The 13,471-nt window shown below is 35.9% G+C and overlaps 2 protein-coding genes across 2 annotated transcripts in view; one reads left to right on the top strand and one right to left on the bottom strand.

Moving 5' to 3' along the window:
• The window catches only part of LOC108687271 (CDP-diacylglycerol--glycerol-3-phosphate 3-phosphatidyltransferase, mitochondrial), a 4,073-nt gene extending 3,764 nt beyond the window's left edge, over positions 1 to 309 (bottom strand). Inside the window, exon 1 of the mRNA XM_018192960.1 lies at positions 241 to 309. Within this exon, the coding sequence (XP_018048449.1) occupies positions 241 to 272 (32 nt within the window). The 5' untranslated portion in view covers positions 273 to 309. The remainder of the gene's footprint in view (positions 1 to 240) is intronic.
• A 750-nt stretch (positions 310 to 1,059) lies between these two features.
• LOC108687259 (intraflagellar transport protein 172 homolog) lies at positions 1,060 to 10,551 on the top strand. Its single transcript, XM_018192941.1, has 14 exons — positions 1,060 to 1,098; positions 2,066 to 2,209; positions 2,332 to 2,444; positions 2,533 to 2,718; positions 3,737 to 4,207; positions 4,475 to 5,083; positions 5,164 to 5,605; positions 5,791 to 6,504; positions 6,896 to 7,349; positions 7,588 to 7,694; positions 7,928 to 8,371; positions 8,524 to 8,847; positions 9,244 to 9,674; positions 9,828 to 10,551. Exons 1-14 carry the CDS (start codon positions 1,060 to 1,062, stop codon positions 10,549 to 10,551), a joined length of 5,202 nt encoding a protein of 1,733 aa, XP_018048430.1.
• Positions 10,552 to 13,471: the final 2,920 nt, after the last annotated feature.

Genomic DNA, 13,471 nt, shown 5'->3' with positions numbered 1-13,471 from the left:
AAACTCTAAAAGAGAAATTTTTTTCTGCTAACATTAATTTATTATAATTATTATCTTATTATTATTATTTACTGATTTTGTATATATAGTAACATACATTTTTTACGTAAAATATCAATTCTTTTTTATGTAATGAATCGAACATCAAGTGGATTTGAAGGTTATGCTTCGTTAACCTAAGAATTCATGCGAAATATAATATGACACGTAAAAAGCAATAGTGAAATAAATCGCACTTACCGTTTAAAGATTCGCAAAACCGAGCTGTGCATGAAGAAATGTTATTTTAGACAATAAATATAAAAATCTGATCATTCACGTTTACAAAACTTTTGATTTTTACGCAAAACAATGAGATACAATGAGTGCCACCTGTCGACTGTAATGGACAATTTTGGACAATTTAATTTTGAATGTAGAATACCTTTATTCAAAAAATAAAAATAAGAGGTTGTATTTATTTCTGCATTAAACTGTAGAACTTTCCTTCTAATTCTCATTATTCAACAGTGTATCCTATTTCACTTTAAGTGAAATGCACTATTTCAGCTATAAAAAAAACTTAAAAAACATACACCATATATATATATATATATATATGTGTATGTACAGATCATACATTTATCAGCTTGAGAAGAATTATCTTCTGATTAAAAATACATTGTCAGATATTATAGATATTACAGATAAAATACTACAAAAAAAATAACGTTTATTTAAATTATATTTATTTATTTGACAGTTTGAAATGTCGAAAACGAAAGATTTATTTTTTCCTATTAAATATTTATACTTTATTTGTACTTTATTTTTTGATACTTTTTTTGCTGCAAAATTGTTTTATTATTTTTTTTTCTCGCCAATGAATTATATAATATTTTTGCATCTATTATAGATTATCTTTCCTTTAAAGTTAGGTCGATGATCGGAGTAGTGGAAATTCTGTCGCCTGGTAACAGATGTGTACACACGAATGAATATACCTGCTTTACGTCAGTACTGTACATTAATTCTTGTAAATAATATTATTAGGATAATTGAGAGTAAAATTGAATCAACATGCTGCTAAAATACTTAGGTACTGTCATGCCAGCGCAGGTGAGTAGAATATTGTCATTTTAAATCAAAAGTTTTAAATCTTGAGAGCCTGAAGATCGAGTATCTTCGTATCTGTAAAACGGGTTAACATAAAATAATTATATTTTTTCGAAAATTATTAAGAAACTATTTAGGAATAAATATAGACTTGATTTTAATAAATATATTTTAAAGATTTGTTATAGTAACTTGATGAAAAAATGAAAAAATTGAGTATTATTTTTAACGAAAAAGTAACTTCTTAAATGAAAATAGTTAATTTTGTTTATATTAATTGATGAAATAATTGATGAAATAATAAAAAATAATTTTTAATATTACATATATATGAAATTCATAGAGATCATTACATGTATAGATAAAAATATCTATAATAAGTGTTATACGGGTTAGACTCTAGCAATCATTTTCGCAATAATTAACAAGATATTAATTACTAAATATCGTTGAATATATAATTGGTTTTTAATAATTTTTTACTCAAATAACATCAACTTTATAGAAAAACAGCGAGAGACAAAAATTGTTTATTTTTTTCTCATAAAATTCTGAGAATTTTTTCAAAATTTTTTATTAACTTTTTAACTGCAATTTGTTATTGGCAACTATTTTTATTGGCAACATGAGAAAATACAGTATTAAAAAATTCTGAAAAAATTCTCAAAACTTTATAAGAAGAAAACAACAATTTTTGTCTCTCACTGTTTTTCTATAAAGTTGATAGTATTTAAGTAAAAAATTATTGAAAACCAATATTAAGCAATTTTTAATAATCTTGTTAACTGTTGCAAAAATTATAAAATAATAGAGGACTTTTCGACTCAGTTTAGTCCCATCTACCTTTCTGTGAATTATTGCTAGAATCTCGCCAGACACCCCTATATATACAAATAAATATATTTAAACAAAATGCATGTAATAAGAGTTGATTATTTTTATATTTGTATATTTAAATGTTATATGTTAGGAGTTGGAAAACAGGGTGATTAGCATAGCATGGTCACCAAACAATTTAAAGCTAGCTGTGGCATCTTCGGATCGTTCCATTTACCTCTTTGATGAGAACGGTGTAAAGCGTGATAGATTCTCTACTAAGCCTGTCGATTCCAAGGTATTCTATTTTCCAAAGTTTCTTTATTGATATTGCTATTTCAGAGATTTAAAAATTCTGAGATTTAAAAATTTCTGAATTTAAGAAATTAATAATACAATATCGTTTTCCTTTATCCATAGTTTGGCAAGAAGAGCTACATAGTGAAGGGAATAGCCTTCTCTCCAGAGTCTACAAAAATTGCAGTTGGTCAAACCGATTGTATTGTATATGTATATAAAATAGGAGAAGATTGGTAGAGTGATTTATACAATTTTCCAAAAAAAAGAAAAAATTAATTAAAATGAATTGTTTACTAATAATTATTAAAAATTATTTTTTAGGGGCGACAAGAAAGTAATTTGCAATAAATTCCGACAAAGTGCCGCGGTGACTTGTCTGATCTGGCCAGTGGATGGTCCAATTATCGTAGGACTGGCAGATGGAAAAGTACGCGCGGCTATGATCAAGTCGCAGAAGGCGCAAACCTTATATACTTCCGACGCTATGACGATAGCTCTGGCTAGCAAGTAAATTAATGCTTAGTGATATTTCAATTATGTACACCAATCTAATCTCTGAATAAGTTTAAGATAATAATAATGTAAAGGCATGAGAGTATAACATGGTTAATAGAGCGCATTTTTTGTATATTTTTCTTATTAAATAAGTATGAATTTTGTAGCCACTCCTGAATTGACAGATTCATCGTTGATGTTGAAATTTATGTTAGGAGAAAGTATCCTTCAAATAAAATTGCAGATTACATTTACAAGAATTTAATAAGTCTAACATTCTTGTTAATATGTGATTAAATTAAAATATGTATCGTTCGAAATAAATTTCGCTGGGTGCTTCGAACGAGCAACACATATTTTAGTTTGATCACATATTAACATGAATTTCAACGTCAACGGTGGATTTTCACTTTGGATCCATCAATCCAGAAGTGGCTTCCATCTAAAATGAGATGATCTCATCTCTTGGATTGTATGAACGCGTTTCGCTGAAGAAGATTCAAAAAAGAGTCAAAATGTATACGAAATTTATATTTATTACTATTTATAGTAAGGAAAATATAATAAATACGCTCTATTAACACATTATGCTCTCATATGCTTTTACATTATTATTGTTAAATTCGAGAGTCACAGAGACATCATTCATTAAGTTTAAGATATTTTTTCAGAAATCTTAAAAAAACTTTAAAAAGTATAACAAATATTTTAAAACATTATGTAATATTATGAGCATTGTTGTCATCAAGATGAACTTGTAGTTTATTGAAATTGTTGTCTTTGCAATTTCTAATAAGTAAATCTTATATTCAGAATATAAGATGATATTTTCGTAATGCTTATAGCCGGTATTCATAAGTCAATTCTTATATTCAAGAATGTCTTAAGTTCTATCATCGCATTAGCGACTTAAGATATTACTTAAGACATTACTTAAGTCTTAAAATAAGAATCGATGAAAACCGGCCTATCTTAAATTCTTGATATCAGAATATAAGATTTATTTACATTGATCTTTCTCGATTTATAGCGTCCGCGGTAGCGGCTTCCTGTCAGGCCATGCTGACGGCAGCATTATCCGGTACTACATTGTTGAAGACGGTAACGCGGAACCATCGGGACGCGTGTGTGTTCATGGAGTGCCTCCTTATGCTCTGGCGTGGCCACAATCGCATATCTTAGCAGCAGGTTGCGACAAACGGCTGACTATGTACGACCCATATGGCAAGCCGGTCAAAATTTTCGATTTTAGCCGGGATTCCCAAGAAAGGGAAATCACTGTCGCTTGCTGTAGTCCAAGTGGTCAGAGCGTCGCTGTAGGCTCCTGGGATAAGGTGCGCATATTTGATTGGTCGCCACGAAGAAGTATCTGGGAAGAGACCAACGTGCGCGACTTGCCCAACTTCTACACCATCACGGCGCTCTCCTGGAGACGAGATGGTTCGAAGCTGATAGTTGGCGGATTGTGTGGCAGCGTCGAGCAGTTTGAGACTATTCTGAGGTGGCTGAAACTTGAGATTGTTGCATTCTTTACGTTTGAATACTTTTTAAATTTTGTTCTATTGCATCTTTTTGTCCCTAATGATTACTATAAAAATCGAAATTATCTTGATAGAATTATATAATAAATCATTAATGTAAAATAAATAATAAATCTAATTTTGTTTTATTTGCAGAATAACTTGTTATTGAAGAGACGATCAATCTGATGTCATCAGTGGAAACTAATTTGATCGAGATATTTATCGCTATGAATTTCATCTTTCAGACGTACAGTGGTACGCGGTAGTCACGAGGTCGCCTACGTGGGTCCTAATCAGGTAGTGATCCGACCTCTGAGCGACTCTTCGCAGCGACCTATCGTCATCAGATCGCAGACGGGTCTGGAGATCGAGGACGTGCGTGTCTTAGGACGCAGAGACAACAATGTGGTGGCTCGGACGGCACACACTTTGTTAATTGGCGACATCGAGCTGGGTTTGATCAGCGAGATCCCATGGGAGGATCGATCTGGCAGCGAGAAGTTTTTCTTCGAATATCCGGTTGTATGTCTAATCTTTTGCTCTGGCGAACTGACGATCGTTGAGTACGGCCAAAACGAGGCTCTTGGTTCCGTGAGAACAGAGGCGGTGAACCCTCATGTGGTCAGCGTGCGCGTAAACGAACGATTCTCAGCTGGCGGAAGTGATAACAAGAAGTTGGCCTACTTGCTGGATCCGAGAACTATTCGCGTGATTGATCTGCTATCCGGTGCGACTATCAGCATGATCGTTCACGATGCCCGCATCGATTGGCTGGAGCTAAGCGAGGCTGGTCATAAACTGCTATCGCGTGACAAGCGAGGTCGTCTTTGGCTTAGTGATGACGAGGGTGACAAGTAATTTTATGAAGTAATAATTTTATGAAGTTTTTTTAGATCTTCTTATTCTAATCATTCCTTATTTTGCGGCATCGCAGAATCTTGCTAGTGACAGGGGTATCTTTTGCATCTTGGGTGACTGGTAGCGACGTTGTTGTCGCTCAGACAGGTCAAACCTTGGCCGTTTGGTACAACGTGGATGCACCAGAAGCAATTACGCTCATACCGATCAAAGGCGATGTGGTAGACATTGTCCGAGAAGATAGTCGAACATCTGTGATGGTGGAGGAGCACGGCGGTATCAAAGTGGCACATCTGTTGGACGAAGGACTGATCGAGTTTGGCACTGCGTTGCATGATAGTGACTTCGGAAGAGTCATTCTGTTCCTGGAGAACATGGGCGACGGTCCGCAAGTGGAAACCATGTGGGAGAATGTGGCCAGGAACGCTATGAATGAGAGAAAGCTCGATATAGCAGCCAGATGTTACGCTGCGATGGGCGACGTGGCTTGCGCGAAATTTCTGAAGGAGATCGCCGAGGTTTTTTCTTTTATAATATAATACAATATAATACTCTTCTTTTATAATAAAATATAATATAATACTTCTTAATATAATATTTCTTTATATAATATTTCTTTATATAATATTTCTTTTACAATATAATATTCTGTCCCTTTTGAGACACAGTAGCATGTTTTTGTTTTTTTCTTTCATATTCTAAGATTGGTGAAAAATACGCTAAAGAGACAGGCAATGAGCCAATGGCCAATCCAGAATGCTGGGCTCGGTTGGCCGTACTAAATGGTGACTTGAAAACCGCTGAAGCGATCTATTTGGAGCAGAATGAACTGGACAAAGCATTGGATATGTATCAGCGTTACTGGCGCTGGGAAGATGCTTTAAATTTGGCTGAAAGTCGAAACTGGAGTGGTTTATCAGAATTGCGGGACCGTCATTTAGCTTGGTTGCTGGACACTGGCCAAGCGGCTCGCGCGGCCTCCATCATAGAAACCACGAATCCTAGGAGAGCTGTCAAGCTTTATCTGGAAGCTCGTCGTCCTGGACGAGCTGCCAGATTGATACTTGCCGACAATGAATTGCTGGAGGATGAAAGAATCGTCGAAGAAGTAATTAGTGGCCTCAAGGCCACTGACCTCACTGAACTCGCTGGAGAACTGTTGGAAAAGACTGGCGCCGGTTCCGAAGCAATCAAATGTTATTCCCAAGCCGGTGTCTTTGCCAGAGCCCTCGACTTAGCACGCAAAATCGACCCCACTTTGGTGGTCGAACTGGAAAGGGATTGGGGAAAACATTTATCAGAGAATGGTCATTATGACGCCGCTATCAATCACTTCATCGAGGCAGGCGAGACGATATTAGCATTGAAGGCCGCTATTAATGCGCGACAGTGGAGAAAAGCTTTACAAATTATTCAGGTGCAGTAGTAATAATCTTAACATACACTACTGCTCATGGACTCATGAAAGTTCGGACACCCATAAATTTTATCGAATGATCGTAAAAAATTAAGACATTATAAAACAGAAATTGTATTATTTTTTAAATATATTTTAGATTACTTGTACACATACTAACAATTGCAAAAATTTTATAAATTATTTTTAATTTTATATACCAAAATGTTACCTTTATTTCATAGATTATAGAAACATTGATAGTGTAATCGATAAATTTCAAAAATTTATAAAACTTCTGCAATTGGGGGTTAGTACGTAGTGTAGGTTTTATATCTTATTTATATCTACTTCTATGCTATCTTCATTTTTATTAGATTTGTTTACTATATTTTTTTCCCATTTTTTTTAGGTAATTGAAGACATTGATCCGGAGATTCGTCAACAATGCGAAAAACTGGGCGAATACTTCTCGTCAATAGGCGAACGGAGCTTGGCAGAGAGTCTCTTTATTCGCGCCGAAAATGCTCAACGCGCCGTAGAGATTCACATCCAATCTGGTGACTGGATGCGTGCGCACCAGGTAGCTCAAGAACACATGAAGAGCGATGAGGCCAACCAAGTGCTGGCGAAGCACGCCGAGAGTCTTCAGCAGAATGGCGAGCTCCATCACGCCGAGTCTCTTTACGTCGCGATCGGTGATCATGACGCGGCAATTGCTATGTATCGCAAAGCAGGAAATCGCAGTGATATGGTCAGATTGGTCGCACAGCACCGACCAGATCTACTTCAGACTACTCATCAGCATCTGGCAAGAGAGCTAGACGCAGCCGGCAAACCGAGAGAAGCCGAAGAGCACTTCCTAGGTCAATTTTAAAGACTTGAACCAACCATAATTCTAATAAGAAAGTGATGTTTTCTTCAATGAATGAATTTGATTCCACATAAAAGTTGCTGCGATCAATCATCCGACTATACAACTCTATAATATTTTTCTGTTATTATATAAATACTTAATCAGTATCGGACGCATAAAAACATTAAAATATTTAATTTATAATTTACTTAGTTTGTATATAAATATAAATTGTAATTCTATCTTAGGTGCCGGTGACTGGCGTGGAGCGGTTACAGCTTACAGATCTGCGAACATGTGGGAGGATGCGCTGAGAGTCGCCAAGAAAGCTTCGGGAGAAAAGGCAGCACAGCAGGTTAAAATTTATACAGCTTGAGGAGCTTTGTTGTTTCATATGTTGCATTCAACAGAAAAAGTATCTCTGCAACTTGTAAGATTTTTTAATATGATTTATTTTCGTTCTTAGTTCCTCACGAACCTAAATGTAAACCAATTGTATTAAAAAATTTTACAATAGTTGCAAAACTTTTTCTGCGCATTTATTTCTGTCTGTTGAATACGGAGCTTGATTCCCCTCTTTTTTTTTAGGTTGCTCTAATGTGGGCTCGAACGTTGGCTCCAGAGTTAGGTGCGAGACTCCTGATGCGACTCGGTTACTTGGAACCTTGCCTGCAATTGGCATGTGAGGCTAATTTGTTTGATTGGGCTCTGGAGATCGCCAAGTATGGCACTGTGGATCAGAACAAGGAGGTTCACTATCGTTACGCAATGGCATTAGAAGACGAGGGTCGTTTTGTTGAAGCCGAGAAGGAATTCGTGCAGGCCGGCAAAACTATGGAGGCAGTACAGATGTATATCCACACCCGCGACTGGGAATCTGCCGAGGACGTCGCACGATCTCACAGTCAGGAAGCAGTGGCGCAGGTCTTGATCGCCCGAGCCGCCGAAGCTGCCGAAGGGCAAGACTATGCTACAGCAGAGGCTCTTCTTCTAAGAGCTCACAAGCCAGAAATGATAATAGAACATTATAAGGTTGGTCTCTCCCTCAGATTCTCGTGAGAAGTTGAAAAAATTCTTCCAGAGATTAATAATTGTTGATGGTTATATATGAAGACTTATATCATAATAAATATTTCTGCTTCTTCTATTTAATATCTAATTGCGTTGAAATCTTCTCATTTCAGACAGCCGGGATGTGGTCCGAGGCACTGCGAGTGTGTCGAGAATATTTGCCCAGTCAGGAAGCAGCATTGCGCAGAGAGTTAGGTCAGAGAAGCGCGGGATTAGATGGAGCAAACGCATTGGAAGAAGCTCGGAAGTGGCTTAATCTCGGGGAAGTGCGACCTGCTTTGGACACTTTGATTCTGAACCCGCAGGCGCCGAGATCATATCTCATCCGTGCGGCTGACATCCTTTTACATCAGGCAGATCCCGAAACGGTGGCGGAAATCGGCGGTGATCTGGGTGAACGTTTGTTTTCCGTTGGTGAACACGCGCTCGCCGCTCAGGTAGTTTTTTCCATCTTATTAACAACGATTCAACTATTCATTAAAGAAATGCGCTTGATCGGAACAAGTTACTGACGTTTGATTGGAATATTTTACTCCAGCTCTTCCTTGCTCTTTGACTTCTTCTGATTATTTGTTCCTTTCTCTCTTCGTTTCGATAAAAAAATTCAGATTTTTGAATGAGGTAAAATTAGCTCAATCTGTATTTTAAATTAACGAAAGAAATTTTAGGAAAATGGCATCATGAAGCTTCCAAAGAGATGAAAAAAGGTGATAGAGCAGAGTGGCTCGTATATACTTCAGTAAATTGCATTGTTCACAACTAAATAAAAAAGAAATGAAAAGAACTTTTAGGACAATTTAATGTCTATAATTTATCGACTCATATCGTTGTAGGTGTTTCTTCAAGCGGATCGGTTAAAGGACGCAGTGAGTTCACTAGTGACTGTTGGCGAATGGGATCGCGCGCGACGAATTGTCCGCGAGCTCGCTCCTGATCTCGAGCCATACCTAGAAGAAAAATATCAGGATGCCATGGCGAATGAAGGCGAAATAGAACGGCTAGCGGAAATGGACGGTAATGCCGCCCTCGAGGTAATGGCACGCAAAGGTCAATGGAGTCAACTGTTCGATGTCGCAAGCTCGCAAAGTCCGGAGGTGCTGCATAAATTTGTGGCACGACGTGCAGCACAATTGCTAAAGAACGACGCCGCGCCGCAGGCACTACAGCTGTACGCGCAATACGGCGCACCCGCGATTTCGCAGAATTTCAATCTGTATCTGCAATTAGCAGAGAGCATCCTGAATGCAGCGCAACAAGATTACAGGTACAATATCTTGTGAAAACTTTTCTTGGAAATTTTCATAGAATTTTTTAGGAGCTTTATGTAAATAATTTCAAAATTTTGATTAGTGTTACGTTTGTCTCATACTTTTGATTTTTATATTTCTTCATGTTATTCGCGATTAACCAATTCCAGATACTTGGCTCAACTCCGTGACGTTTTACACGGTCTCTACCGCTCATCACCGTCCTCCGATAAATTCGAGCATCTTCTGAAAACCGCTCATTTCTCAGCGGTGAAGCACGGTTGCCGTTCATTTCCAGCGCTTTCTGGCGTTGTGGTCAAGACGTCGGTCAGTCTCCTGCGATACACCGACATTCTTCATGCCGACAAATGCTACTACGAAGCCGGTATGGCAGCCCGTACCGCTGGTCTTTTGAGCGAAGCCTTCATCTTTCTCAATCATTTTCTCGATCTGGAGGAGTGCATCGAGGAGGAAGGTGATGGTAACGTTCTAGACGTGGACGATCTACGTGTCACTGACTTTCCCCTAGAAGTTCCACTTCCGGAAAAACTCGGAATCGCAACGGATCAACGAGAAGAAGCGAGAGAGTGGGTATTAGCAGTATCTATGGACCAAAAGATCGAGCAAGGTCTACCGGTCGATCAGAGAGGTGTTTACGTCGGCTCCCTAACGTCGCCGATAAACTCCGGCGCGCCTCTTCAGCAATGCGTAATCACGGGATATCCAATGCGCGGTCCGGTTGTCAGATTCGAAGAGACCAACCGTGTAGCTGATCGCGACGACTGGACCAAGTTGATCAACACAGCCAGACAGGCACCACCGGATTCGCCGCTAAACGACATTTTAGTATTTCTTCAGGATTGGTGCGGCACAGCGCCTAAATACTCGTTTTAAAAACGAAAGTTTTAATAGAAAGTTAATGAAAATAGTATAAAAATAATATAAAAAAATAAAGAAAATTTAAAACAATTTGCAGATTTGTAGACAAGTTAAAACAATTTAAATGTAATAATAAGTATGTTAATATATACAAATAATATTTATATGCGTCTCTTATATACTCTTTAATTCTTTGAGGATAAGAGCTTTTTATAATAAAGAAACTTAAACTTTGAATTTAAAACAAATAATACGATTACTGTGAAACTCGGTTTTAGAAGAATTGCTGAATTTGAATGTTGTCTGAAAATGAATAATAAAGGAAGCTCTAATGTCACAGGATTCAGAGTCAATTTAAAAGTCAATTTGAAAATCAATACTAACTGCTTGCGTAGCATTGATAAGCTTCAAATTAAATGAAATTTGATATTATTTTTCCTAAAATCGAGTTTTATTTAGATTATTTTTTATTTCGTCTACCATATTAGATTCATCATTTTTAATTTTTGACCTCAGATTCAGATAAAGCATTATAATAAATTATCCCATAAGTTAAGTTTTATAAAAATCGAACCAGCAGTTTATAAAATAAAAGAGAGTATAACTCCTAAATGAAGTCGCTCATTTACAAAAGATTAATTAGAGGCACATAATGGCATTATGAGCAATGTATTTCATTTAGTCGAGATTTAAATCATCTTCAGAAAGAGATTTATATTCCTCGTGAAATTTAATTACTTATTTATTATTTTCTGCTTCAAATGTCTTTGAAAAGGAGAAAATTGCGACAGAACAGTGTTAATTCGTCAAATTATTTCCCATTAATTGTTTCTTTCAATCAGATACATTCGTCCTGCAGGGTAACTCATGAAGGGATTTGAGAGGATGGGCAACCGCAGATGATAATTAACCGCTTAGCAAATATGCTCGGCTTTAGCGCATTCCATAAGCCAAAAAGCCACCCGTGGAATTTGGTGGTTCAAAGTAACGCAAATACACGCACACACGACGCGCGCATCATATTGACTCGAAATCACGAACGAGCTTAATACATGCCACAAGAGACGCGCCATATTGTTAATGTTTAATGTCCAACAACGACAGTCGCAGCAAGAGCGCATTGCTTGCATTATGTCATTTAAAATATTTCTTATTATATTAATAAAATAAAAAATTTTATTAATAATCTATCTATTTTATTAATAGATAACCATTTTATTAATAAAAAGAGATAAACGGTTGAAAAACATAAGAATATCACAAAAAAGTATTATTATAAAAATTAAGAAAACTAATGTAAAAATATTTATTTTTTACATAATAAATGTATTAATAAACTTTTATTTATTGTTATTTTCGCAACGTCTCATTATTCAGTATAATTATGAACCAAATTAAATTGAATAATTAAGCAACAAATTATGAAAAGTGAGAGAGTTAAGTAATAAAAATTGTAAAACTATAAAAAAAGTTTCACAGAACTCGAGAATTAAACAAATACAACTTGAATATTCTACAAGCAAATTTTCGTTAATGCATTTTCTACCTTATAAAACGAGAGCAAAGAAATCTGCTCGAACAAAGTTAGGTAAAATAAAAAGAGGGAGATATATGTATATACAACGCATCTTGCGGCTACGTTAATTCCCGCGTGGTCGACACCTTCGATTTTCCGATAATTACCGCATAATGGCGCTTATACAACTTTCAGACGCTTTAAGCGGTCTGAAAAGGCACCATGGGAAGAAAAAAAAGGAGCAATGAGAAAACGCAATGTGCCCCTCCAGACCGACCCCGATCCTTGCTTGGGAACTCGTGAAAGCGTTCGTTGATCACTGCCATTAAACGCTCTGCGATTAATTTAAATAAATGCGCCGCCGTTATGAGAGGGGAATACTTACCTGTGAGGGATGGTGGATATTCAAATGCGGACTTCTTCGCTGAAAAGTCGCCGAGGACTAATCTTCTGACGGATCGCGGGATTTCCTTCTAAAATATTCCTACGAAGAACTAGAAGGGATGGGGGTGACTTAATTCCGGGATTATGTACCGGAGTCTCGCCGATGAAAGTTTATACCAGAGTGACTTGGAAAATATCGAATGTTGTTTCAGTCTTGTCTGCAGTAACTTAATTTCATCTACAAGATCAAATAAAAGTCTTAAAAGTATTAGATTACGTAAAATTATCACACTGATAGATTATCGATATACATATATAGAATATTGTCTCGATTTTTTATACATATAAATTAAAAGTATTATGTAAAATGATACATATACTTGATAAGCAACCCTCAGTTTATCGCATTTTACACATAAAAAATCCTCAATTTATAGCATTTTTTTGGGAAAAGTGATAATATAAAAACCAAAAATCGACTAATAAAATAGTAAATTGTTATATTGTAAAAATATTGTTCTTCAATAAAATTGGTTTAATTCATTTTTCGTTAGATATAAAATATTTACATTAATTTTTGTAGAAGTGCTTTATACTAATTATGGGCAAGATTGTATACATATGTGTTATATGTATATAAGCCTAGTTTACATCGTACACTTGATACGGATACTAACGGGTACTAGTAATTTTCTATTAAATTATTTTAATTTCGACAATGTATTTAAAGAATGATGTACTGATTGCTACAATGCATCAAACTGATTAATTATAAAAATACTCATATTATATTATGTTTATACGTATTGTAAATTAAGATAACTCAATAGAAACTACTTACTAATTAATACCCGTATCAAGTGCATGTAACCATAAAGAGCTCAGAATACATCGAAGGATAAATATAAAAAAAGGAAGAGGAGGGAACAAAACAAGTTGACAACATACGTTAAAAAATTGGTGTATATAATAACAATAATATATATAATATATATATAACGTATATGAGCATGTTTACATGATTCTTATTACAAC

This window comes from Atta colombica, unplaced genomic scaffold, assembly GCF_001594045.1.
Source record: "Atta colombica isolate Treedump-2 unplaced genomic scaffold, Acol1.0 scaffold203, whole genome shotgun sequence".
NCBI lineage: Eukaryota > Metazoa > Arthropoda > Insecta > Hymenoptera > Formicidae > Atta > Atta colombica.
This window is presented reverse-complemented; position numbering and strand designations above follow the sequence as displayed.

What these genes read in the sequence shown, in the direction of transcription:
- LOC108687259 (XM_018192941.1), top strand. Translation starts at nt 1,060, where the DNA reads ATGCTGCTAAAATACTTAGGTACTGTCATGCCAGCGCAG. An exon ending in CTAAGCCTGTCGATTCCAAG is followed by an intron (nt 2,210 to 2,331) that starts GTATTCTATTTT and finishes CTTTATCCATAG; the next exon opens with TTTGGCAAGAAGAGCTACAT. An exon ending in GAGAAAAGGCAGCACAGCAG is followed by an intron (nt 7,695 to 7,927) that starts GTTAAAATTTAT and finishes CTTTTTTTTTAG; the next exon opens with GTTGCTCTAATGTGGGCTCG.